This window comes from Exophiala xenobiotica, assembly GCF_000835505.1.
Source record: "Exophiala xenobiotica strain CBS 118157 unplaced genomic scaffold supercont1.7, whole genome shotgun sequence".
Taxonomy (NCBI): Eukaryota; Fungi; Ascomycota; class Eurotiomycetes; order Chaetothyriales; family Herpotrichiellaceae; genus Exophiala; species Exophiala xenobiotica.
In genome coordinates, this window is record NW_013562488.1 from 2559490 (window position 1) to 2584619 (window position 25130).

General features: G+C 51.1%; 12 protein-coding genes across 13 annotated transcripts; 7 read left to right on the plus strand and 5 right to left on the minus strand.

The window, feature by feature from the left end:
* Positions 1-14: 14 nt before the first annotated feature.
* On the minus strand, positions 15-413 carry PV05_11636 (uncharacterized protein; the record flags this gene model as incomplete). Its single annotated transcript, XM_013455141.1, has 1 exon — positions 15-413. One exon carries the CDS (start codon positions 411-413, stop codon positions 15-17), a length of 399 nt encoding a protein of 132 aa, XP_013310595.1.
* Positions 414-692: 279 nt separating this feature from the next.
* PV05_11637 lies at positions 693-3393 on the minus strand. Of its 2 annotated transcripts, XM_013455142.1 has the most exons (3): positions 3011-3393; positions 1762-2866; positions 693-1715 (listed from the first exon to the last, which is right to left on the minus strand). In XM_013455142.1, exons 2-3 carry the CDS (start codon positions 2635-2637, stop codon positions 1128-1130), a joined length of 1464 nt encoding a protein of 487 aa, XP_013310596.1. In that variant the 5' UTR covers positions 2638-2866; positions 3011-3393; the 3' UTR covers positions 693-1127. The 2 variants fall into 2 exon arrangements, with proteins under 2 accessions (XP_013310596.1, XP_013310597.1); XM_013455143.1 differs by having other exon boundaries at positions 1762-3393.
* Positions 3394-4531: 1138 nt separating this feature from the next.
* Positions 4532-6173, minus strand: PV05_11638 (uncharacterized protein). The gene has a single exon (XM_013455144.1). It carries the CDS (start codon positions 5809-5811, stop codon positions 4711-4713), a length of 1101 nt encoding a protein of 366 aa, XP_013310598.1. The 5' UTR covers positions 5812-6173; the 3' UTR covers positions 4532-4710.
* Positions 6174-7031: 858 nt separating this feature from the next.
* Positions 7032-8270, plus strand: PV05_11639 (uncharacterized protein; the record flags this gene model as incomplete). Its single annotated transcript, XM_013455145.1, has 3 exons — positions 7032-7391; positions 7486-7638; positions 7734-8270. 3 exons carry the CDS (start codon positions 7032-7034, stop codon positions 8268-8270), a joined length of 1050 nt encoding a protein of 349 aa, XP_013310599.1.
* A 621-nt stretch (positions 8271-8891) lies between these two features.
* On the plus strand, positions 8892-10275 carry PV05_11640 (uncharacterized protein; the record flags this gene model as incomplete). The annotated part of the gene is made up of 3 exons (XM_013455146.1): positions 8892-9295; positions 9340-9386; positions 9698-10275. The coding sequence occupies 3 exons, from the start codon at positions 8892-8894 to the stop codon at positions 10273-10275; spliced, it is 1029 nt and encodes a 342-aa protein (XP_013310600.1).
* Positions 10276-11730: 1455 nt separating this feature from the next.
* On the plus strand, positions 11731-12653 carry PV05_11641 (uncharacterized protein; the record flags this gene model as incomplete). Its single annotated transcript, XM_013455147.1, has 2 exons — positions 11731-11869; positions 11944-12653. 2 exons carry the CDS (start codon positions 11731-11733, stop codon positions 12651-12653), a joined length of 849 nt encoding a protein of 282 aa, XP_013310601.1.
* Positions 12654-13131: 478 nt separating this feature from the next.
* Positions 13132-14488, plus strand: PV05_11642 (uncharacterized protein). Its single transcript, XM_013455148.1, has 2 exons — positions 13132-13705; positions 13772-14488. The coding sequence occupies exons 1-2, from the start codon at positions 13496-13498 to the stop codon at positions 14360-14362; spliced, it is 801 nt and encodes a 266-aa protein (XP_013310602.1). The 5' UTR covers positions 13132-13495; the 3' UTR covers positions 14363-14488.
* Positions 14489-14526: 38 nt separating this feature from the next.
* Positions 14527-15840, minus strand: PV05_11643 (uncharacterized protein; the record flags this gene model as incomplete). The annotated part of the gene is made up of 6 exons (XM_013455149.1): positions 14527-14625; positions 14684-15016; positions 15104-15232; positions 15321-15415; positions 15458-15605; positions 15688-15840. The coding sequence occupies 6 exons, from the start codon at positions 15838-15840 to the stop codon at positions 14527-14529; spliced, it is 957 nt and encodes a 318-aa protein (XP_013310603.1).
* A 1642-nt stretch (positions 15841-17482) lies between these two features.
* PV05_11644 (uncharacterized protein) lies at positions 17483-18307 on the plus strand. Its single transcript, XM_013455150.1, has one exon. The coding sequence runs from the start codon at positions 17534-17536 to the stop codon at positions 18005-18007; it is 474 nt and encodes a 157-aa protein (XP_013310604.1). The 5' UTR covers positions 17483-17533; the 3' UTR covers positions 18008-18307.
* A 519-nt stretch (positions 18308-18826) lies between these two features.
* Positions 18827-20344, minus strand: PV05_11645 (uncharacterized protein). The gene is made up of 2 exons (XM_013455151.1): positions 20171-20344; positions 18827-20112 (listed from the first exon to the last, which is right to left on the minus strand). Exons 1-2 carry the CDS (start codon positions 20271-20273, stop codon positions 19169-19171), a joined length of 1047 nt encoding a protein of 348 aa, XP_013310605.1. The 5' UTR covers positions 20274-20344; the 3' UTR covers positions 18827-19168.
* A 141-nt stretch (positions 20345-20485) lies between these two features.
* Positions 20486-22908, plus strand: PV05_11646 (uncharacterized protein). Its single transcript, XM_013455152.1, has 2 exons — positions 20486-22423; positions 22478-22908. The coding sequence occupies exons 1-2, from the start codon at positions 20727-20729 to the stop codon at positions 22839-22841; spliced, it is 2061 nt and encodes a 686-aa protein (XP_013310606.1). The 5' UTR covers positions 20486-20726; the 3' UTR covers positions 22842-22908.
* A 183-nt stretch (positions 22909-23091) lies between these two features.
* On the plus strand, positions 23092-25117 carry PV05_11647 (uncharacterized protein). The gene has a single exon (XM_013455153.1). The coding sequence runs from the start codon at positions 23357-23359 to the stop codon at positions 24326-24328; it is 972 nt and encodes a 323-aa protein (XP_013310607.1). The 5' UTR covers positions 23092-23356; the 3' UTR covers positions 24329-25117.
* The last annotated feature ends 13 nt before the right edge of the window (positions 25118-25130 follow it).

Consider the following 25130-nt stretch of genomic DNA (forward strand, 5'->3'; position numbering starts at 1 on the left):
GACAAGTCTTTGCTTCAATATCTTTCTCTCGTCGGTGCAGGCTCCCCACCAAGTCCTGTCTGAGGCACATCACTCCTCAAGTTGCCCACACCTCCGGAATGAGCACCAGCACCGGTAGTGGTCCCATGAGCGGTGGTGGTTGTTCCCCCAGTCACTCCTCCTGTCCGAAGCCCCGATGAAGTGGTGTCCGCACTATGAGGTTGACTGAGTTTCTGATCGGCGGTTCTCATATTGGCTTCTCCCTGTTCTTTGACAGCACGGTTGGCAGCCACTCCTTGCTTGTCGTTGAACGCCGTGTCTACAGACTCATTGACTGTGCCACGAATAGCATCGCCAGTGCCTTTGATTCCCTTCAAGGCTGATTTCACATCGTTGACCACACCGTGAGTCTTGTCTTGGGTTCGGTCGGCCATTGTGACGTGATGTAAAAGATTCGAGAGTGTGTCTTAATCTCTGGGGGGAACGTTTCAATGCAGCTTGACTCGATATTACTGAGGCTAAAGCATGAACAGGGACAGATCTTGGTCGTCATACACAAACCTCTAAAGCATGGGATGAGGGTGCAAGATGTTTATTGATATTTATGACGCTATGCAGGAATGACGTAAACACAGCGACCGGCAAACATATCCGGTAGCTGCATGATCGGCCGGCGAATCTCTTTTTCCGTTCCGACATACTCTGGGACCAGTGAACAGGAGTATCGTGTCAATCTTGTGACGACAAAGCTTCATTAATGGCATCTGATTTTGGAACTCCGTCTCATTCATCACTGTCGTATACTGTGTACATATTGGCCCTGAAACCCGTTCTACCGACATTTCGTAGCAGTCGTTGAAGCGTGATATGCTAGCTTCTTTTCATTCTTCTCCGTCTCATTCACCGTACATCTCCATTATAGGTCGGCACTCGCCTGCAAGAGCCTTCAGTGACCTCCACAGCGCAGAACTAGTATGGTACATTCGACAAGAACAGACAAGCAAGGGGTATCTGTCGGCGTGAAGCACAGCTTTGAAAATGAACTTGCGCCAGAATTTTCAGAAAAGCCATCATGAGCCCAACAACAGAGCTGAAGCCACCACTGGTATGCTGGGCCGGAAGTAGATCATTGTCGCGTCCAGGGGTCGTCAAAGGGCGAGACCTGTAGCATTAGAATCCTCGATAGCGATGACATCGGGCAATGGAGCGTAAGTCAAGCCCGTGGCCTTCTCCATCTTGGTCCGTTCAATCAATGCTTGCGTCTTCCACCTCGTTTCAAGTCTGATACGCTTCGCTTCGAGAGCCAACCTCAGATCGGCTTCTTGGGCACCAAAGGCTTGGTCAATGGCCTGGAGCTGTTTCTCTTGTTCTAGTTCCAACTTTTTGAGCTCGCCCTCTTTTTTGGCCATCAATTTCTCGACGGCCTTTTTCTGCCTGCCTCGTAGGACATTGATCTTGGAGGTATGCAAGGTATCCATAGCATCGCGTTCACGATATTGTTGCGCAAGGTTGTGATAATCTTTGTCCGTGACTCTTCTCTCCGGAAAGCTGGAATCCGTTGATGAACGTCCGGAAGCCGGGCTGATGATCTCTGGTGGTGGCGTGGGATTGTGACAATAGGCTTCCATGTGTCGCAGCCGCACCATTACGGCTCTCTTCTCCAGCTCATGCTCTTTTTGCATCTTCATCTCCTCCTCCAATTGACGGGCTTCGAGTTCTTCAACGGCTTGCTCGTTCTGATAATTGTCAGTGAAGCCAAGGAAACGCTAGCACAGTACTCACCTTTAGGCTTTGCTCGGAAAGTATCCTTTCGTGGTCCGCCTGTCTCTGCCTCTTGAAATCTTCTTTCTGAGCCCTCAGCTTCGATATCAGAGAGGACTGGAACTCGAGGAAGCGCGCCATTTCGTCCATTTGACTCATTCGAAGGTTCAGCAAGCGTCGACATTCAATGCTCCTTTTGGTGGCATCTTCATCGAAGGGCAAGGGTTGCTCATAGCTCGGCTTGCTGACTGACAATGGTTGCGACCACGAACTCTTGCTCGACTTGATCGACAACGGGCTTTTCATGTCGATGGATGCTTCTTCACTGCGTTGTGTGTCCGTATCACTACTGATGCTCGTCAATGTTGGTGATGCAAGAGCTGTCGAGCCTGATCTTTTCTTTCGAAATCCTGTCATCTTCCTCAGGCCTCGTCTTAAAGGCGAGTTCCTTCTCGTATCTCCTTCTGACTGAAATGAAGGAGATTCGGAGTGTGTAGGCGAGCGGTCGGAGACTTGAGACGATCGCGTAAGCGGACGGTGATCACTCGAAGCACAGGATATCTGGCCTGTAGATTGGGATTGGATTGAGCTCTGGTTGATGGAGTCGGAAGCTACCGTGACCGTAGACAGGGAGGAGGTGATAGCAACCAAGTCCGACACAACAGAATGTGGTAACAAGCCGAGACTTTGTGCCTCCAGCGCAACCCGGTCGTCAAGATCATCCTCGGACGTCGAGGGGTTCAACTGTAGGACCGTGGTGTTGTAGGAGTCGTCATCGAGAAGTTTGGCAGGGGCTTTCCATGTTTGCAAATTCGCATGCATTAAATTCCAATTTGTTTTGCCCGCAGATATGATGCTCTCTGCCACCAAAGGCCCGCTGGGATCGACGGCCGTCATGTCCGCGGACTTGAAGCAAGGACCGACCCCGTGCTCTATCTCATCGCTTGGCCGATCGATTGGTAAAGAAAAGCGATGCTTGTCACGCAGAGATCGTTTCGCAGTGTCTCGGAGGCACTCGTGTGTAACGGCAAGAGGAGATTGTCGAGATTTGCAGCGTTTCGTTTTGGGCTCGAGAAGGCCCTTGGGAGAAGTCTGGTGAGGGTGGGGTTCAGGATGCTGCTCGGGTCTGGAACGCTTGGGTCAGCTGAAGTCCGTGCCACGTCAAGAAGGCGGACAGAGTGATAGGCATGAATGGAAATGCAAATGCAAATACATGCATCATACAGTGTTTTGGTAGCCGTTCAGGAAGAAGTCGGAGAATGAGACTAACCAGGCCGAATCAAGAACTGCGACGTTTTTGGACTTAAAGGTCGGGGTGCAGGATACTAGTAGCCAACAACCTGCGATCAGTAAAGCCAACCAGGCATGGGCGGGCACGGAGGTCTGTGTGCGCCGTCTCGTCTGAGCAAAGCACTGCGGGTTGCGGAGGGGAAGAAGATCGTGCCCTTGAGCAGAGAAGAAGGTCGAAGGATATCGACGGATACTATCGCTGGATGCAAGCGAGCGACTTGAAGGTCAGAAGGACGAAGAAAGGTTGAAGGGAAACTTGCAGTGAGGCAAGCTGCCAGTTGCCGCATAGATTGGAACTTAAGGCATTGAAGAAGCTAGAATGCGACAGGGAGCAGGCTCGCGGCGTCTCCCACAGTACTGTAGAGTATCATGGTACGGAGTACAATGACTGCTGTCAGGCAGGTGTCAATCCACTTGGAAAGGGACAAATCCAGCATACGCCACTAACGGCCTGTTTGCCAGTGTCCAATGTCCATCCAATTCCCTCTTGGCCGACCCTTGTTCTGCATTAACCAAGGCTCGTCTGATCTACGAGTACGATGCCGCTTTCCAACGCCACTGACTCTTGCATCTCCATTTTCCATCCCGTCTGGGCTGCAGGTGAGCAAGGATGCTTGAACAGGAAACGGCCCGGAAACTGATCATGAGCATCATCTTGTTGCGTTGCCTCTCTACGAGTACATTTTGCTCGACTGCCATCTTCGTCATGATACTGGGGCATTTCCTCACGGGTTTAAGATCTGGATAGCCTGCTGGAAGCGCAGTCTAGATGTGGCTTGAATACCGAAAGGGTTGTAGCCAAGAGGGATCAAGATGCGCCCTCGTAGATCGAAATCGATGGGCGGCACCATCCGAAGGCGCCGCACTGGCTGCTGTGATCGCGAGACCAGACCCTTTAGCTTTGAGCTTTTGCTCGCTTGGGTTTCTTCGGTTTCGCTTGTTCTTTGGCTCGGAGCTTTTGACAGGAGCCAACTCCAACGATGCCAAAAGTGCAAAACCTAAAGAAAACCGGATAACTTAATGGTAATGATGAGCGCACAACGTCACGGCCTGTTTGGCGCCCCGATGATCATTCCGCTACTCCAACTTGACAGCTTCTTCTCGTTCTCTTGTCCTATATCGGCTTTGGCTTCACTATCCTGTGGATAGCTAGCAACATTGCCGTCTGCGGCTGGCCGCGACTATGACCCAGTTGATCCATCCTGGTCACTCTGCTTCTTGACCATGGAGACGAGAGATATCTCGATTTGTGATATGGATTGAAGAAGCCATCGACCCCAGGTTGGCCCGCTGAAAGGCGGCTAAGTGCAGTCTGCGGCACGGCATTGGCAATCCCTGGCTCCTTGCAGCAGAGTGGGCTGCACATCATCGGTTACGGGACCGTCCTAAGGTCTACACAGTCTACTATGTAGCGGTATGAGTATTTTCCTTTCTTGTCTTAGGTCGACGGTCGGCAACCTGAGGTAGTTAAGACGAAAGTTCGACTTCATCCGGGGTTCCACGCTTTGGCGCGTTTTATCATCCTGGATATACACAAGATGGTCGCATGCATTTTTGCTAGTATTATGTACTGTGGAAAAGCGCAAATCCTCGTGCTGTTCAGGCAAGACCGGCCCCTTCCTCGTGTGCGCCAGGTTAGGTATCACATCGACTTTCTGCGCTGCTTCACACGCCTGACACTCATTTCCCATGTTCCATCATTTCGGTATGCAGGAGCGCCAGTTCAGGGATGATCAAGCTCTCTATCTCCATTCCTTCAGTCACAGTACCTCCATCCAGATCGACATGTTCTGGTTCGTGCTTGCGCTCCGCTTTGCCGACCAGTTCTTCGACCCCAGAAATGCTTTTGGATCTTCTAGCCTTTGGAACCCGGAGCCATTTCTCGCGTCGATTTCGCGAAATAAAGACCACCTCCCACTTGCGCGTGGTCAGCAGGTTCCCGATCACGAGATCATGCTGATATCGCTTTAGCGCTTGCTCAGCCTTTGACACAAGGAGAGCCGGGTCGGTTTCGAGCTTGAAGCTCACTATCATGCTCCCCTTTGGAGCCCATGAGTGTACCAAAGTGCTGAGAAATTTTGGGACTGGGTCGAGGTTGATCACCAATTGCCGGCTAGCTCCGGAGCCCTGACTTCCAGCATGATCTTCTCTCGATTGGATCTTGTGCTCTTCCATGCGCTCTCTTGGAATGAAGAAGTCCGAGACGGCTGCAGCTAGGTAGAATAGCGCGCGCTCGCCGAGAGGTTGCATGAGAACTGCAAGGCTGCGGAGTTGGAAAAGATAGTCAGTCACCGTGGTGAAGGGGAGCAGTAGTAACAGGCGGTTTTGTTTGGCGAACTGGTATTGTCGCAAGACTCGTTGCATCTTCTGCTGATACTCTTTCCTGACTACAACTCGCTCATCCTTTCCATCAGACTCCTCCATGAAGTCAAGGAAACAATTGGTGCTGTGGCTGTAATGTCTAGAATATGGTAGCAGACTGAACTGACGATGCAAGAAGATCACGGCATAGCCCGCCTGCAAGAAGTATTCGGCAGATGTAGCTCCACGAGTCCCAGCAGAGAAGTTGTCTATGAAACGCACGGTTTGATTCTCAAGAGGGACGGTCGTCCCTCCCGACGTGACCAAGGCAATTCGTCGGTTCGGCGAGTTTTCCAGGTGATACTGTATGAATTCGCGGGTTAATGCTTGATGCTTGGATAGCGACTTCGGTGCCGGGTTCTTGTGGAAGTAGTCATCAAAATAGGCAGGCCCTGCACCGTTGGCTTGCTGCGGCGACATGCTGAAGCTGATGAGCGCTCCACGCTTAGCCGCTCTGTATATGACGGAGATGATTCAGGTATGGACGATGGATCAAAGGACTGTTCCGACCGTGATAATATTGGATGAGAACCACCAGCCCCGTTAGAAGCTCAAGTCGGTCAGATGCTCAGACGTCAGAGGTTGATTGTGAGGGAAAATAAAACCTCTCACTTGACCGACAGATTATCAGTCTTTCTGAGGATGAGATCTGCAGTGTACATACCATCATCCTTCGAAGCAGACTGCTTCACCAGCGACGCAAAGAATTCAAAGCATGTAATCCTGAACCTAGATCTCTTGAGAGCTTAGACCTCGCTGCACTCTCTAGGTCATCGTCTCCGACCACGATGACAAGCTTTGAAGAAGCCGTCCTGCTTTTGGATAGTGTCCCTTGTAAGAGCCGAGGCAAGCGACATGGTGGCATCACGTGGAGCTCCGACGTGGAAGTACGCAAACGGCATAGCGTTTTATGCTACAGTCACGTGCTTAGGTCCTTCTCACCGAGCCACGTGCCTCCGCACCCTCCGACAAGGCGAACCGCGAGGCTGAATTTTGTTCTCGCTTTCATATCTCTTCTTCTGAAATCACCACACCTTTCGTATTCGGGTTCCTGCTTTCACTAGCCTGGAACACACATCCACACAGCGTTCATGCGAGTTCGAATCGAAGGCAAAATGATTTATTGCCCCTTCGAGTATCCCTCGCAAATGTCTGGCTATCCTCCAGATACCTCGTCAAAGAGGTCCAACCAGGTTTGCAAGGCAGTCACAAGGCTACCTGTTATCTCAAGACTCTACTCGGCATCGAGGACTCTAGGTGGTTTATATATCTACGATCCTCTGGCTTTGGCGCTAATTGTGATTGTGGTATCCTAGCGCCAGACGCACATTTCCAGCGTCAATGTAAACACGTTACATTGTGGATCAGCCACCCTGTCTCAGTGCTCGCTTCGTTGATTCTGTGTCCACATAGGTGGCTCTATCAAGCGAGGCGTTCACCAGGCTGTATGAAGACAACGATGTATTGCTCATATTGAATCCTCCAGATTGACGAGACACTTCGAACTGGTCTCCCTGCCTCGCTTCCCTAGCGACCTTCGTTGATCCAAGCATATAACGGACGCTTCTCACGAATGTCGACTTTCACTCTCTATACTTGATTCAAAGTTCTTTGAACCGCAGATATTCCCCTTAGTCACTATGGTACATGTTGTCCAAGGATCCTACTGGGTCTACGCACCTACCAAAGGTGTCTCGGCTGCTTTTGCCGTCTTGTTCCTCATCTCAGGGGGTTTGCATGTGTGGCAAAACAACCTGAAATTTAGGTCCTGGCGTATCGGGTTTCTCCTCCCCTGGGCTGCCCTACTTTTCATAGTAGGGTTCGCGCTTCGTGAGGTCGGAGCCTACCACTACAACAATCTCGATATATTCATCTCAAGCACGGTCCTGCTCTTTCTCGCGCCTCCAGTATATAACGGGGCAAATTACTTTATCTTTGGGAGAATATTATACTATCTCCCATACCTTTCGCCGTTACATCCAGGTAGGGTGTGGACAACAGTATGCACTCTCCCCTGAAAAGGGCTGTGCCTTTCACGCACGAATCCCTAATTTTGATTCTGTCTAGACCGGTGCAGCTTCTGACGGTTGATAGTTCATTGCATTGGATACAGTGGACGGCATCATTGCGGGCAACGGCGCATCGTATGCTGCCAACGCCGACAACAGCGAATCCAAGATCAAGCTCGGCCTTATCCTTGTCAAAGTCTCATTGTTTCTTTTGCTCGGCATGTTCCTGGGCTTCGTAGTAAGTATTCGGCTCTCCAAGGGATTGTGCCAATCAAGCACGTATCTCATGCTCTTTTCCGGTCTGCACCATGACAACATTCTCACACTTGGCAGGCCCTTATTGTTCTTTTCCACCGACGATGTATTGCGGCTGGTGTCTTCAACCACAAATGCAAGGTCATCATTTACGAAATGTATGCATCCTGCTTCTTGATTCTCATCCGCAACACCTTCAGGACCGCCGCATTCTTTTATCCGGCAACCTCACCTGCAAATGGAGATGAAGTACTCTTCTGGGTGTTTGAAGCTCTTCCAATGCTAGCAAACACATTCCTGCTGAATATCTATCCACCTGCGAAATATCTTCCGGCCAACCACAAGATCTACCTGGCGGTTGATGGCAAAACCGAAATCGAAGGACCAGGGATGGTAGATAAGAGACATTTCTTGCTGACTCTGTTTGATCCGTTCGATCTTGCGGGGCTGGTCAGGGGCCATGATAATAAGAACAAGTTCTGGGAAAATGATGGCGTCGCCGGCCCACAAGGATCGATTACTGTCATGCATGATGTCCAGGCGACCAGCAATATTGAAGCGGACCAGACGAAAACGTTGGGTACTCAACAGCGCCATGATGCGACGTGTTTGTGAGGAAGCAAGAGCGGTATGGTAACAAGAATGCCACGTACTTCATTTTTGGCGAATAGCCTGATGGCATAAGTAGGGTTTCTCTTCTCAAAGGACGAAGAGCGACTGGCTGGATAGGGACGGCGTCTGGAGAGAACAAAGAATTTCACAGTCAGATTGTTAATCCAACGAGGATGCAACACGAAAAGTTACTGTTCTTGCGTTGTCGTTATTCTTCGTTCTCTCCGCCCTTCGCCCTGTTCGCGCTCAGAACTTCTCTTGCTGCTCAATGCTATCTCCCCCTAATCCCTCCAACTCTCCTTTGTATGCAGTAATATTCATATGCACGCCGAATTCCTTGCAGATGAACACCTTGCGAATGCTTATGGGTGTGACGTCGTACCGCTGACGCCTATCGTATTCGCACCCGCCTTTCCTCTCGTATTTGTTTTTCTCCTTCCACATATTCAGCCTTCAAGACCAGATACATATCATGCCACAGCCGCTTGATGCTGCAAGGGTGACTGGGCAGTCTGGTCATGCTGAAAACCGACAGATACCTCGACTGAACATCTGGAGCTGCAAGATATCTTCTAGGTTTTCTGCTTGGACATGACAGTGAGCTTGCTACATCTTCGACTTCGCATGGAGCGAACAAATATCTCCTATTATACTGTTCCTGCCGCATGGTTTTTATGCTTGGCACCTCATGTCTACGCCATCACTCTCTATGACAAGGCTTCCACCGCCGAAAAATTCGACAGGGTGAACCCTAGGACGCTCCTGTCGGCCCCGAAAGCCAACCGAATGATTGATTCATCCACGAAGCAACGCATTGCTCGTGCTGAGGGGGCACAACTCAATGGCTTTGAGAATCTGGGCTTCTTCGCTGGCTCCGTGGTTGCCGCTAACGCGGCTGGTGTAAATGTCAGGTGGTTGAATGCCTTGAGCATGATCTACCTCTTCAGCAGAGCCTTGTACGCCGTGCTTTACATTAAGGGCGTCGTCTCTAGAATCCCGAGAGGCGGCCCATTTCATGCAGCTTTGATGTCAGTATCTGTTGCACACCCCGAGACTGGCGCTGATAATTTAGCGCTGCCATCGCTCTTTATATCAAGGCCGGCAATGCTGTGAGGAGTGGTAGGCCGTGAAGTATACGCGAGCGACCTCGAGCTGTCTATTCCTGCCTGGGCTATAGCACGACTCTTCCAGATACAAGGCCTTTTGTCGGGTCTTTGTAGTCGTATCTCTCACTTATTGTTCCTTCCCAAACGTGAGCTCGACGGCAGTCTCGACTCTCGAGTTCAGACAAAGAAAGCGGAACAAAGAATCTTCGACATATATGCTCGATCTTGCCATGCTTTGCTGTGCGTCTCCCTGCATTCCTATATGTTCTGCATGTTATCACTGTCGACAAATCTTGCCTATCGGGAATATTGCAATGTCGCCAGAATTCGAAGCTTTCTGGCTTGTAGCAGCGCCCGAACCCAACTTCGAGGAGATAGCGACGATCAACGTCCACAACCATGAAGTCCCACTGCCCGCCTATTGGCGAATCGTGCAACTATTCATGGAAGGCAAAACCGAGGAAGAAGTCGTTCGACTGGTCATTACCCACACCGGCAGCAAGACTCTCAAAGTCGTCACCGATGTCGTTAAATGTATCTTTGAGAATCAGCGACGCATCCAGGCACCATCCAAAACATCAAACAGACCGAGTGTTCCCTTCAAGAAGCCAAAGAATGTCAGTGCTTATCGGGCAGCCCGGATTGAAGCTCGTCGGGACCTTGAGGCCGCCACAGTGCGACTACAAGATGCAAAACAGCAAGAAAAGCAGCTTCTCAATCATGCCCTCAGCCGGCAGAAGGAACAGCTTCAAGAGCAGAAGACGGATTCTGACGATCGGCGAAAGACACTTTCAACGATCGAGAACCAGATGAAACAAGTCCTGGAGAGACATAAGAACATCGAGGCAGACATCGAGTACGCGACAACACTTACAATTCTACATAGAGCCTCGCTGGCGTGACACCGTTCTAGGAATCTGACAATCTCAAATCTCTATATATACATACATATTCGAACATATGCATGTATGCTCAGGTGAGGTGGGTCATCCACAGGAAGAATATCTGTCGAAGTACTAACTCGGTCTCTAGCAGGAGAGCAGCAATTGGACAGCTTTGCGAGCTCTCTCCCAGCAAGAAGTCCTGAAGCAGGTTTTCAGAACCGTGGCAGGCTGTGCTTTGGTTCAAGAGCCACCAACCACGAGCAAGACTACCATTGTCGGGAAGATCACTCTCGCTGCTTGCAAGCATAAGGACATGAGGCGTGTGGCTACACCTTTGGGGGGAGTGATTGACTGCCAAGACAAAGCCGGTTTGTCAGGGTACGCATTGGCAATTGTGTCTCTATGGCCGTTCTTTATCCGTGACAAAGGACCAGCCTGCCATTGCGGCAGCGGCTTTTTGTCGCGAATGGCGCTACCCTTGTTCCAGGAAATGGTTCATTGTTTGTCTACCAGTTGATTAGCAGCTTGTCTGCGCCGAATGAACCTATATACTCTTTAGCTGAGTTCTTACGGCACCTTTTTCAGTACGTCTGCGAACAACATCCACAATGGTAGCAAAAGCTTATTTCGACAACTGTCCCTGGTTTCGAAACGGAGATATTTCAATCCAAACGATTCGGCCGTCTTCGTCTTGGGACTGGGGAGATCATACCCGTCAGTCTGGCGGCCCGCATGGTGTATCTCCTGAAAACTAACCGTTCTTACCAGTGTTTACCTTGCCACATCCGTACCGAGTGGAATTTGGAGATCAACGAAGACACGATCCGAGCAGTCATCGAGAGAGACTTCGAGGTTACGCTCGATATCGCCTCCGGAGGAGAATATGCAATCCCTGTGAGCACACCTCCGGTCAATAAAGAGGGATATGTTCGTGAACATATTATCCCGCCGGAATTGCATACGAGTGCATCAACTTGCGCGACAATGGCGTCGAGTTCATTGAAAGATACGTGATGACCCGCTGGGGCCTGGAGATCGGAGGGAATTCGCTTGCCACGCTTATCAACGACTGGTCGGCTGCAATCGCAAGCACGGAGGATACTGCTCCTGAAGACGCACGTTCACGACATGATGGCCGTGGTATTAACGAGTTGATGGCGACATCGTATCCGGAGGTACATACTAGGACCTCCTTTACACATCCGCCCCCTATTTACGAACCGAGGCCGGTGTTTAGGAACTCTCGGGGCCAGGAAATTGTCCTCCGTCACCCACGAGAGCTTGACGCTTCTTATCCGCGGGGTTTTGGAGCGTTAAACTCCCCGATTTATACTGCTGGCGCGCCGGCACCCAGGTACGCGCGTGATACAAATAGTGACATTATTCGGTCAGGATCTTCATCAGGTGGTATTACGCAAAACGACGATGGCTGAAGCGGGTATCCCAGAGGGAGTCCCTGCCACCGCCACCGCAATGGGCAGATTATATACCAAACCCACACATTTCGCCGAAGAAGACGTTGTTCCGTATAGCAAGAAAGAGGTCGTGAACTGCCTATTCTTCAATATGCCTACAGTCTACCCCGAGAACGACTTCGAGCCATTGACTATGGGTAGGGTATATTCCGCGTTCCGTTCATACCTCACTTTGGTCATCTTGAAAGATTGCAACCTTAACATACTGCAGACTTGTGGCCTGAGTACGTGCCAGCGCAGGATGGAAGCCTCACAGAAGCGGGAAACAGGCTCGCGATGCTCGTGATGGGCATCTTCGGCGAGTTAGCTTTAAGTGTTTGTGCCAGGTCACGTCAGGCCTTCAGAGGTATAACACATATCGAGAATTGCGATGGCCTGTTTGTCGTGTTGGAGCATCCGAGATCAGCGAGAGGGGATACCGAAATTGGAGACTATAAGCCAACGATGGCTCTTTGGACGGCCGTCCTCGAAGAGCTTCAGCTCTCTGACAACGTTCGCGTGAAACAGGTGATGAGGACTTACTCGACGGATCCCGTAACCGTCCAATCTTTGAGGAATCTTCTGGAAACCATTGCGGCAGCAAGAAAAGCTGACCAGAGCTTCAGCGTTGCCTTGCGCTTCTCAGCACCTACCCCGAGACTGCATGTTTCGGTCCCTGGTGTGTCTGTTGCATCCGCTCACAGCCTAGTGGAACTGGAATCAGACTCACGATCAGCGGTAACAGGGCAACAAGTCAATCAATATGTTCTGTTGCTGACGGTTGCGAAAGATTTGCTCCGTGCTGCTCTGGGAGCAACGACGCACGACGGGTTTGCGGCTACGAGGTATGAGGTGGAAAGATACCTTAGGAAGGCCGTCCGACGAGCGGGTCGTCACGACGATCCAGGTGCCAGCTCCCAAGTCGAAGCAGCGTCATATTGAATACACGTATTCAACAGCGCCGAGCAAGCTTCGGGACTCGACCCTGAATACTGGACAGCAGTGCTGATAAACGCAGCCCTGACTCTGGTAGGACAGGGTTCGAACTCGCGAGCTTGGATAAGCATTCCGACTTCAGAGGTGGCACGTTAACTGGATTTGTACTCGAGCCTCAAGGTCTAAAAGTTCGATAGTAATTAGGCATCACAGTCTTGTCCCCAAAAGCAATAGGTAATATGAAAGTCAGAAACTTTAACCTCAGTTCCCTGTAAATAGCCCTTTGCTTCGACTGGCGCGAATAATCTTCCCCACGGCGATGTATCTCGAGACTCAGAGATTCTCATCTAACATGGGATGCTAATTTCCGAACTAGTCCAAATCCAGTTAGCTAGTTGTGCTATTCCGTTAGCGGCTTGCTACACATCAGTACATGTTGATTGGCGGACGGTGGTTGCTCCCCGGTAATTCGAGTTCCTCCATCAACACGTATGTATCTGGACAAAAAAAGAGGCTCACCTCTTTCCGTCTCACCATCAGCCACGTCATGATGGCTCTCACCATGCGGGAAATATGTAGACGTGTCGCCAAGGTGGCCTCTACTCATGCATCAGCCAGGCGGTGAGGGTTTCGACTGGACTGACTAACCGGGCTGCCCGAAGTCCATGATGTCAAGACATCAATCTACAAGCCCTAAATGGAACATGAACTGATCCACTATCGAAGATGTACCTGCTGCTGATGAGAGGTGCATGTGTGCTGCTGCTCGAGCGAATATGGTACGCCTACTGATGGCATTCTCCCAGTGTAAGCTTCCGCCTTCAGCAATTTCCAGGTGATTGTTGAATATGTCGCCCTACATTGAGAGTCCGCCAGGAACGAAACAACGAGTTTCCATACCCGAGGCTCCCATCACTGAACAGTACAAGGCCCATACGCCTCCCGCGGACTCCAAGCTTGTGAACTCGGGGGTCGTTCAGACTACCTTTGCGCCGACTTCAGATGCGCCTTGCGGAACTGAGAAGGATGGGTGGGCAGAGAAACACCAACATCAGACGGTGAGCAGTTGATCAGGAGTTAGAATGTCGGCCTTGGTTGAAATACTGACGATTGTATGCCTATAGGTGCTCGAACAACATTGTTCCTTCTTTGACCCCGATGGCGACGGCGTCATCTGGCCTAGCGACACCTACCGCGTCTGCCGCTCCTTTGACTGGAAGGTCATCACATCTCTCTTTTTCACTGCCTTCCTCCACAGTGTGCAGTCCTACAATACCACGCCGGGCTTATTGCCGGATCCATTTTTCAGATTGTACGTGAAAAGAGCATACATGAATAAACACGGTAGTGGAACCGGGACATTCGACTCGGAAGGACGGTTCAGACCACAGCCATTCGAGGATTTCTTCGAGAAGTTTGATAGTGACGGCAAAGGGGGATTGACGAAATGGGAATTGTGGCATGGGCTCAGGAGGTCCAGGATGGCCTTCGATTTCTTTGGTCAAGTGTCGGCAATGTTTGAATGGGGCTTTGCTTGGGTCCTTATCTGGCCGGAAGATGGGATTTTGAGAAAAGAAGATGTAAGGAGGTTGCTGGATGGAAGCCTGTACCACGAAAAAGTCGTGGCTAAAGGCAGCACTCGCAAGTGCCCCGGCAAGTCTGCCAAACCGTCCAACGCACCTTCTCAGAAAGCGGCCCTGTCAAAATGGCAATGACTCACAAGCAACGACTCAACTCAGACTAACAGGCGTGAATGAAGATCTTACGACAAAGTCTTATGTGCTTCTGCAACGTGCTTTGCCTGCAATCTTGGCCACCTGCACACCACCCGTGCCTTGCTGGGTTTTCAAACTGGCTCAGGAACGTTTCCCTTCATCTTCTAGGCGACCTTCAGCACCACGCAGCCTGCCAACTGTCCTTGATGCCTCAATTCGAAGTATTTGTCGACCTCGGCAAGGGTCCCTTTGGTCAAGATCGGCTGGTGATCGTCAGCGTTCGAAACCTGCGAGTTATTTGTTTGGAGCAACATGACTTACGTGAACCAACCCCCTCGCGGTGAAATCGAGTGCTTCCTCGACATCTTTCAGCGTTCCAGTTACACTTCCAACGAAATTCAAGCGGTCCAACACCATTTGCTTGGGCCTTGCTCCTGCAATCACCGACTCATCATGCGGTAGGCCGACGACGACGACTGTGCCGCCAGGTCGGACAAGATTGGGTGCTAAGGCGTATGCTTCTTTTGATGGAGGCAATACTAACACCGTCTGTGCACCATATTTGGTAATGCGCTTCACTTCGGCCGGAATGTCCTCGCTCAATTGTCGGTCCACGAATTCCTCAGCTCCCAACCTTTGGCAGAGTTCCCGCTTCTGGTCGCCCCTGTCAATTGCAATGATGCGCATGCCCCAAGAAAAGTAAGTCATTATCGACTCAGACAGCTTTCAGGTAAGTCTTACCATGACCTTAGCATACTGTACGGCGAACTGACCCAGGCCTCCACCCGCTCCTTGAATTACGATCCACTGACCTGGTCGGACCGAGCTTCGTTTGCAGGCAGTATACGCAGTGACCCCAGCACACATGATCTTTACAACAGTCAGAGAGTCGTAAACTGAGGCAAAGCATAAGACATGTGCTCGAATGGCACAGTCCTTTAGCAACAAGAATACATACTGGTCCGGCCTCTTCGTCTTCAACGCCTTCCGGAAGCCTGCTCGTATAGTTACCATCAGCGACGACATATTGCTGGAATGTCCCAGGAACGGTAACTGCAGAGATCCTCTGGTTTGGGCAATGCAATTCGGCTGTACCATTAGTACAGAATTCGCATGCTCCACAGATACTGTGCACCCATTTGACACCAGCTCGATCCCCTACTTTCCATTTTTGATGCATGTTGTCACCGACAGAGACCACGACTCCAGCTCCTTCATGCCCTGCAATGCCTTTGGTCTCGGGCTGCATGTCTACTCCAACTCATGAGAGCATCGTCCGAACTGCAAAGACCAGTCCTGTTCCAAGGTTAGCGATTGAAACCAACATCAGGCGAAGAGTTTGACCAATTGATCTTGACTAGGATCTGGTCGGATCCAGGCAGGTCAACCTCGATTTTCTTGAGCGGCGCCCTAGCGTCATCACCATCTCCGACGCGTACAGCTGCGTTTTGAAACTTGGGAATACCGGAGTTGGTCATTTTGCGAGTCTGCCCAGGAAGATGGTCACAGGACAAGAAGGGAAGGCCACCTTGATTCTGAGGAAGCAGCTTATATATTGCATTCACGAGCACAGATGCGTTGTCTCTGGTGGATCTGTCCACCTCATTGTGCTCTCCTTGACAGACAGCGTTGATATCTGGACCGTGACATCAGCATGCGGCGATCTAAAAACCACTCTGATAGGGATTCCAACTCTCTGGGAATCAAATCCTGCTTCTTCGATATGCGTCTTTGGTCCAGCACTGTCCTTATTGATTCGCAACGAATACTTTGTGGCGCACCTCGATTACAAAGCGCCTGCATCACGCCACTTGCCGACAGGAACGGCCCTTGATGCTGTATTGCGACGCAGATGAACATGGGATATGACAAGCTCTGTGCATTGGAGGTGCCGTTGTACACACAGCGTGTGCCCTTGAAAGCTCTTACCCAACCAATCGCAGCAATTCACTGAGTACTAAATGAAGCATAGTCATGAACACTCGAGCGTCTCGGCCAAGCCTCGGCGCATGGCGGAGGTACCAGCACTTCAGACCCGATAAACTAAACTGATCCGCCACGAGCTGCTTCTCTTCAGAAGGTGACGTACATTCACAAGATCAACGAGCTCATTCAGTTCGTGTACAGGGATCACATAGCTGTGCAACGGCCTTGCGGCATAAACACGAGGCCAAGGAATGCTAAGCTGAATCAAGCAAAATTCCTTTGCGTTTCAATTGCTTAGGAGAACGATCACGATCCAGGACGTCTGGGCAAAGAGCCAACTGCTATTACGGGTTTCCGCAACCTGGTCACTGGTCTCGCTTATGCTAGAAGACGGCCGTCATTACTCTTGATTGAGTCATGGGGGGTTTTGACGTCCGGCCTGAACCCATGCTGTCTCGTCAGGAATGAGTTAGCAGGACCTTCTTTCGACCTCCCCCCTGCACGAAACCGAACCACCACAAAATATGAACTGAGCAAATTACGGTAGCCTTCGAGCACCACTTGACAGCAAGTTTACACACTCGGCTGGATTTCGCCATCTGCAAGGTCAGCTACCGCTGCAGACGGATGTCCGTTGATGTCCGGCCAATCTAACAGCGAGGGCATCAGCCGTCGCTCCAGGGAGCGCTTCTTGTTCATTCAACATCGTCCGGAGTCGCGGCAAGCCACAAGCTCACGAATTGTCAGTAGTTTTTCGCGCCGATGGCAGTCAGACAGCAGACGGCAAGACTTGCGCAGCTCAGCACGACAAGATGCAGTGTATGCGAAAAGTCTGGTAGGGTGGCGGGCGCAGGTTAGATTACACTTCCCTGAAACTGGCTCTTCCGCGGAGGTGGACCAAGAGCTATCTTCATCGGCCTCGCAGCCTATGGCCGTGACAGTGGTGCAACCGACGAGCGGTCTACGCGTGGATCCATTCAATTCACTCCCAGTGGAACAAGACAGAAATGTCATGTATGTGACTGATTACTGTAAGTGCGTGCCTGAATGCATCCCTGTTTCTCCAAGCCTCTCCCAGTGATGATAGTCATCCACGTCTGGGCTCATCAGAAGGCCACTCACTTACACTTTGATTGGGTATGTCGTCAGGTGAAGAGAAACAGCCTCTGTTCGCAGGATGCTGAACACATGGACAGACAAAACACGTATCTCGCTCTCTGCTGGCCGATCGCATTGCAGGATGATATGTTTTTCGATGTGACGATGGCATGCAGCAGAGCAGCATGGTGCTTGGCCCAAAGGACCTTACCAGAAAGCGATCATTTCCATCTGCAACATCGAGGCATGGCCATGTCGAAGCTTCGTCAGAGGCTCTCACGAGTGAAGGAGAATATCCTGTTCACTATGGATTACATGCTGAACATCTCGTACATGACGAAAGGCGACGCAGCGTTCAAGATCCATCTGACAGCTTTCAAGAACGTCGCAAACAGCTACCTTTCTGCAAGGAAAGCGAATGACGAGATCACAGGCGTGGTCTCTCATCGGCTAAGGAGCTGGGAGGCGCTTGATGGCTACAGAAACGGAGTCGACGTGTTCAGACAAAGGCTGCAGAATGATACGTCGCAAGCGGTCGTAAGGCTGACGCACATATACGATGTGCTGTCGTGGCAGCAATGTCAGATGCTCGCTGGGGCGAACCAGGCTTCGTTGAGCTAGTCTATCTAGGCTTGATCTCTCTTGAACTGGTAGCTGCCGCTGTGCAAGTCGGGCATTTGTTGGACTACATACCAGAAGGACTCGACAGGCGTGTCAGCGCTCACGTCACTATTCACCTAAGGAGGATTCTGTCCTCGGACCGCCTCTCCCATGTCGAGTTACAGCTCGGCTAGGCCTGCCTGCTCTTTGCTTCTACCTCGACAGAACATTTCAGCAGGCTTCGCAGACCAGAAATATTGAGAACAGCGTGGATGCCTCTCTTCCCATGACTGAGAACGCCACCCACCAAGCCGATCTTACCCTGGGCGCATTGGCACAAGCTTACATTAACAGGAAGCTTACCCGTTGCCTTCATGCTTCTCCTGTCGGACATCGTTGCGCCACATGGTCCTCACTCGTCCTCGGTAGCGTCCTGCTTCAGCTTGGCAGAGGACTTGTGGAGAGCGAGCCTTTATCTCAGAATGACCTCTTTGAGCACGGATTGAAAAGCAAGGGGCACATCATACTTGTGCCCACTTGCCAGACCATTGCCAGCAGTGTGCATCCTGACGACACAGGCCGTTCGACCCAACTGGCCGAACCGGCTGTTGAGTCTCTAGCGCAACATTTTCTTGGGACCCCAGCTCTTTGTGCATTGAGGAATCAGAGTTGGCAGGCGACTGTGAGGAGGCAGAGTGAGTGGGAAGAGCATGGACAACTGTTGGTCGGTAAGCCAGTGGCTATTCCTTAGGACGATGAAGAGAAGAAGGCGTCGAACGAGATCGAGTATATGGTGTTGAGAGATGGGAGGGAGAGTCTACCAGTTATTGGTTCTCTAGACACGGAAGCAAGAGGTCAAAGACCGAGTCAAGTTGATCTGCCCTCTCGACGTAGATAGGGTCGTGGAGGAAGCGTTCGAGAGGCCCACAAGTTGAATGGGACCTTAGTGACCCTGTGCCCCGAATCAGGAACTGCATCTGCAGCCTGTACAGCACGCCTGGGAAAGGATCCGGAGACTAGCGACACCATTGGAAATAGTGGCACGTACAAGCACCACTGGCCAAACCGTCCAAATTTCCATTGAGGCGAAGAGTATGCGTGTGATGGACATTGAACGCAGCTTCTTCGACAAATTAGTCGGCATTAGTTCATTGATCGCATTAATTTGAACACGATTGTGCCCTAGTCCCCTTTTCTTGCAATTCTTCGTTCCATCTTGCTTGTGTTCAGATCGACTTGTTGTAAACGGTCGAAGAGATCAAAGACTGTGGCATCACCCTCACTCAATATGCGTTCCATATTCACGATACGGCCCTCAAGCCCAACGACAGCTGCCTTTTCGATCTTGCCTTGGTCTGATATCTTGATCCGTCCAACTCTGTCGTCTGACCACAGTATGCGCACTTGTCGAGCATCAACACCCATGGCTTCGAACTCGCGGATACCAAGTTTGCCTGCAGGTGCGTCGATGTCTGGTAACGTGCCATCCCCAACGCCTTCATCCGCAGGGTCTTGGTCTTCATGATCTTCTCTGGATTGATCCTGCTCGACGGGTATCTGTAGCTTCTCTTTCATCCAGTCGATTGCGTCCTGTCGTAATCTCCAAGCAACAAGGTCGTGTCGGACCCTCGACACAAGAGCATGAAGGTCTTGTTTCTTCTGACTCCCGTCAACGCTCAGCGCAGAGTCCTCCGAGCCACCATATCCTTCGTCCGACAAGGGTAGATACTGCTTCTCATACTCCTGGAGCGGCACCAATGCAGGGATTGTATGACGATGTATGCGCAATTCTTGGTTTACCGGTCCTTCTCCGTCGCCTGCTCGGATACAAAAGAGGTAGTATGGGGAGTCAAACTGACCCTTGCGATTGCATATGTCTATTCTTATGCCTAGCAGCGGGTTCTTGGGTTGTACTTCGGGACTCGGATCGTGGAACGGAAATGCTGTGACGCCGAACCCTAAGCGGTGGATGTTGAGTGTAGATTGCTGGAATGCAGACTCGAGAGGTCGGAAGTGTGAGCCTTCAGAAGCATCTTGGAAAGGAGAATTAGAAAGTCTCTCTTGGACTTGTGTCGAAGATAGTAGAGATGAGGTCAACACTTTGCGGCGTTTCGTCAGTCTCTCAACTGTGAGAAGCGAAGTCAGTGGGTTGAAGCAGCATTTCTGTGGGGGCAGAAAGCCTACTTTCGGCTCGTATTTGGGCGATCTCTTCGTCGAGTGCCTCGCCCAGGCCATCATAAGAAGTAGACGGTACCTCAGGCGCAGGCGATGCAGCAACAGAGATCATGTTCAATTCTGAAGTGGCGTTGAATCGCAATGCTCGAAGTGCGCTGTGCAAACAATTTGTCCCTCTGGTCTCGTATTTCTCAACGCGTCGGCGATAAGAAAGACGCGTTGTCCCTTGACAAGGGGTCACGTGCCAGGGGCTAGAGACAAAAGGAGAGAACTACTCTGCAGACGTGGCAGGCTAAACAAAATGCCAGGAATCGCAATCTGGAGGGGCCACCCTCGCGCAGTTCTGACTTTGTGACATCAAGGGGACACAGGATGCTATGGCCTCTTCATCATGACCGTTGCTGACGAGAAGGAGGACAGATAAACCCAAACCTCCTTCTCGACTTGCCGCCGATCGATGACTTAACATTTTTCTCTGTGCCTGACTAAAAGACGTGGTCCACTTGTAAAGGACACAGAGTCCTCTTCGCACTTCCACCCACTCACACGCTCCTTCGCTGCATGTATGCCTGATTCAATCGCCGAACCTCTTATACATCCACTCTTTCACTCCCGCCCCCGCTCGACAGATCACCATCTCAGTCTTCCTTACCACCACGCAGCTGCAACAGACCAGGAGAAAGCACACCAAAGTACCGACGTCGAACTCGAAGACTTTCCCATACAGGAGAAGCCTCGGATTATAATCTCATCCTTCGAACAAGAGGAGGTAGAAGAAGTTTCCGAGTCGGAGAATTCTGAAAAAGGCCCTTTGGTGACTGCAGAAGGTTCCGTACGACAGATGAAACGAACCAAGTCCAAGAAGAGCAAAGACAAACGATCACCTTCGCGACCGAATCTGCGGATTGACACCGATAATAACGGGCACGCGAATGGCCATGCGAACGGGACGATGGACAAACACATTGAAATGAGGCGGAAACACGTCTCGAATGACGAACCGCTAGCCAATGTTGCGAGGGCCATGAGCAGAGACGATTTCAGCCTTGATAATGAACCGCCACCACAGACTCCGCAGACACCTGGGATGGTGAACACGAGCTTTTCGAATCTGCCTCAGAAAGACAAGCGAAATTTTCTGCTGCTGTGTCTACTCTACTTTCTCCAAGGTATACCGATGGGTCTTGCCTCTGGGTCGGTACCTTTTCTGCTCAAGAGCTACCTGTCGTATGGACAGATCGGCATATTCTCCCTAGCGATATACCCTTATTCATTGAAGTTGTTGTGGAGTCCTATCGTGGATGCAGTATGGAGTCGACGCTTTGGCCGGAGAAAGAGTTGGATCACTCCTATTCAGACCGTGTCTGGACTGTCCATGATCTACCTTGGTGGCAGAATCGACGAGTTAATGAAACGAGCTGGTGAAAAGGACGGTTCTGGAGTCTGGGGATTTACTGGCTGGTGGTTTCTTCTGGTCTTTCTCTGCGCCACTCAGGACATTGCTGTCGACGGATGGGCTATTTCGCTTTTGTCCATGCAGAACATTTCCTACGCGTCGACGGCACAGACAGTCGGTTTGACGGCTGGCTCTTTCCTCTCTCATACCGTTTTTCTGGCCCTACAAGCGCCCGACTTCGCCAACGCATGGTTCAGAACTGTGCCGCAAGATTACGGACTATTCACGCTGGGTGGATACATGGCATTCTGGGGATGGATCTACCTCTTTGTGACACTTGGTATTGCCATCTTGAAGCGCGAGGACAAGACCAATGACCGTGAAGGGATTGCGGATGTCTATCGCAGCATGTTGGCAGTTCTCCGATTACCTAACATCATCACCATCCTCATTATCCATCTCGTGGGAAAGCTCGGCTTCGTAACAAATGATGCTGTCACCAATCTAAAGCTGCTCGACAAGGGTTTTGGTCAAGCCAATATGGCTCTGGTTGTGTTGATCGACTTCCCTTTCGAACTTGGCCTGGGATACTACGCTGGCAAATGGTCGACCGAGTATACTCCATTGAAACTATGGTGCTGGGCATACGTCGCGCGGCTTCTTGCGGCTGTCTTTGCCCAGTTCACCATCATGATCTATCCTACAGCTTTTGACGAAGCTGTCCCTTTCTGGTACATGTTGGTGGTTATTGCTGAACACGTCTACTCCACTTTCATGAACACAGTCATGTTCGTTGCAGTTTCTGCTTTCCATGCCAGAATTGCTGATCCAGCCATTGGGGGAACATATATGACTTTATTGGCTACGTAAGTTTTGTCTCCAATCTCCCTCGGACGCGGCTGCTAACATTTGAAATCCAGTTTTTCGAACCTAGGCGGCACGTTTCCCAAGTTCTTCATACTGAAGTTCGTCGACATTTTTACGAAAGCGACTTGCATACCAGCAGCCAATCCCGATGCGTTCAGCAAGGCTCATCCGGACGTTACGCCCATTACCAGCCAATTCAGCTGCGCACTGGAATCAGATAAGAATATTTGCCTCAAGGGTGGCGGCACATGTGTTATGCAACGTGATGGATATTATATCACAAATGTTATCTTTGTGATTACTGGGGCTGTCTTGTTTTGGATGTATATAGAGAAGAAGGCGTTGGCCCTGCAGGCTTTACCGTTACGTGCATGGCGAGTACAGGGAGATCCTTCCTACCATCGTGTGGCGAGTTGATGGTCAGCCTATTGGACAGATACCCTGTGTGCTACAATTGGTAGAGAAGAAAACTATTCGTTCACAATCCGTTCGTCGTCGTCAAAGAAAGCTATAGAATGTGCTGATTGGACTTGGTATTCGTAGTAAGCGAAGAAGGGGAGTCATCCTGAAGCAAGCACGTGATATCAAAATTTCTTGTCAACCCCCATTCGAAAGCACTTCTAAGTTATTCAATGGAAGACTATCCGGTACCCGCATGCTGCATTTCACATTCCTTCTCCGGCCCATCCTGTATCTGTATACTCCAAGGATACTGTGCTGGTGACGATCTAGCCGCCCTCGGTTTTGCGAGCATGCTTGGCTTGATTGGTTCAACTGGTTGACAAATATCTAGTTAGTGGAAAACAGGACAGCCCGAGAACAAGGGGCATCTGAAGTCGGGCACAGGCTCCGGCTTCGACTTACATCCTCGTAAGCAAGACTGTTGGACCGAGAGATCTTCAAAAGGAGCTAGACTTCTCGAGAGTGAGAGAATGGAACATACAACATCGCACTCTCCCAAATCCCACACGACAAACTCATCACCGGCCTCGACCACGGTGACAACGCCTGACCAATCCCCAGGCGCGGATGAGGATATTTGGGATACATCGTCTGACCATGATCAGCTTGGTCTCATTCATTCTGAACAAAGCGAAGAGGCTGGTGGATTGGTAGTTCCCACGGGAGAGCGAAGGCGAGGACGAGGCGAGATACTAAGCGACCTACCTCAACTTCGGAGGCAGCATATGACGGATGGGTACCGTGAAGGTCTAGCCGTGGGGAAAGCGAGTGTCATGCAAGACGGGTTTGACGCCGGGTATCCGTTCGGTGTCCAGATCGGATTGAGGGTCGGTGTGGTGCTGGGTGTGCTTGAGGGGATTGTGGAGGGGCTGAGAAAGTCACCTCCCACGACTACTACGACTCCTGCTTCCTCGTCGTCGATCTCGTCTTCGTCGGCCGGGCTGAGGAGGAGTGCGTCTGCGTCCGCGTCCGCGTCCGCGGGGACTCAAACTACTACTACGACAACGGCAAACACCACCACCGCTTCGAAGAAGAATATTGCTGCTGTGGAAGGTGGAAGCAGCAGCGGCCGCGCCACCGATGCGAGTTGCACTGATGATGCGACTGGCAAGGCTGCTGTACCCGACATCAAGTTCGTGGAGCAACTGTACGAGCAAGCCAAGCGGCAACTGAAGATTTCGGAACTGCTAAGGGGCTTGGACGATGAGATGGTCGATCGGATGGGGCGTGTCAATTCCCCAAACGATCCAGGCACCATCCTGACAGGTGAACGACCAGGAACGAACGACGAGAACACTCAGGGTCTTCTCCCAAGCGCGATCGAAGAGATCGTTGCACGGTGGGAGGACACGGTGTTGGGAAGTCTAGCCGCGAGAACCGCTCAGGCGGAGATGGCTAGTCATGTTAGTGGCCAGCACACTGACACGCAGAGAACTTCGTGATAACAAAACGGGCGCACTGAAATCAGAACGACCGATGAATGAAATCCAATCCGTTGTTGAGGGTGGGAGTGGGCCAAAAGAACGCAACCTTCGTGGCGGCAAGGCTGGATAGTATTCTGTCCTACATCTATACATTACAGCAACCTTCACTCTTCGCCACTCACACCGCCTTACAGTCTACCGCACCAAAACTAACTCGACAGGTCATATTTAAAGGTCAGCCAACCTTCCTCTGAATCGGCCGATGGTAGAGGCCTCGTGTCGCACTCTGTTAGATTTACCTAGGTGGTCTAGCGGTATGTGTCCGGGATTGCCCCTCGAAGGTAGGCCAGTTTTGGTTGGCGGGCGGGGCCTCGTCTTCTACGACAGAGAAGGGAATCCGGGGTAGAGCAGCAGGTGTGAGCAGACACCTTGGCCCGTTGACTTTTTGCTCCCTCTGATTCTTCATCTTTTGGCGGGTGGGAGAGGATTTTAGATCGACTTCTGTGGGTCGAGTTCGGTATCGTGCGGCAGAATGGAGGTTTGTAGACCATCCGGTGTCTGTTTGGCGGACAGATCGGGTGCGAAACCATCGATACGCAATAGGGGCTCAGAACACTCGCTCACTAAAAGGCTCTATTAACCTGCTTCACACCGTGCCATGTTCGACGAGCCTCGGGCTAGGATTACAGCCAACAGAACACTGTCGAGGGCACGGCTGACAAATTACATCAGAGCAGAGGAAATACCCGGTGGAATGAGGGTGATTAAGCAGTCAGTCACTGCCAACTCATCTTCTCATGAATGAAGCACTCCCTCCATC

What these genes read in the sequence shown, in the direction of transcription:
- PV05_11646 (XM_013455152.1), top strand. Translation starts at nt 20,727, where the DNA reads ATGCCTGATTCAATCGCCGAACCTCTTATACATCCACTCTTTCACTCC. An exon ending in TATATGACTTTATTGGCTAC is followed by an intron (nt 22,424 to 22,477) that starts GTAAGTTTTGTC and finishes TTTGAAATCCAG; the next exon opens with TTTTTCGAACCTAGGCGGCA.
- PV05_11647 (XM_013455153.1), top strand. Translation starts at nt 23,357, where the DNA reads ATGGAACATACAACATCGCACTCTCCCAAATCCCACACGACAAACTCA.
- PV05_11644 (XM_013455150.1), top strand. Translation starts at nt 17,534, where the DNA reads ATGTTTTTCGATGTGACGATGGCATGCAGCAGAGCAGCATGGTGCTTG.
- PV05_11637 (XM_013455142.1), bottom strand. Translation starts at nt 2,637, where the DNA reads ATGACGGCCGTCGATCCCAGCGGGCCTTTGGTGGCAGAGAGCATCATA. An exon ending in TTTCCGAGCAAAGCCTAAAG is followed by an intron (nt 1,716 to 1,761) that starts GTGAGTACTGTG and finishes GACAATTATCAG; the next exon opens with AACGAGCAAGCCGTTGAAGA.
- PV05_11638 (XM_013455144.1), bottom strand. Translation starts at nt 5,811, where the DNA reads ATGTCGCCGCAGCAAGCCAACGGTGCAGGGCCTGCCTATTTTGATGAC.
- PV05_11642 (XM_013455148.1), top strand. Translation starts at nt 13,496, where the DNA reads ATGTCGCCCTACATTGAGAGTCCGCCAGGAACGAAACAACGAGTTTCC. An exon ending in AGAAACACCAACATCAGACG is followed by an intron (nt 13,706 to 13,771) that starts GTGAGCAGTTGA and finishes GTATGCCTATAG; the next exon opens with GTGCTCGAACAACATTGTTC.
- PV05_11645 (XM_013455151.1), bottom strand. Translation starts at nt 20,273, where the DNA reads ATGATCTCTGTTGCTGCATCGCCTGCGCCTGAGGTACCGTCTACTTCT. An exon ending in CGCCCAAATACGAGCCGAAA is followed by an intron (nt 20,113 to 20,170) that starts GTAGGCTTTCTG and finishes CGCTTCTCACAG; the next exon opens with TTGAGAGACTGACGAAACGC.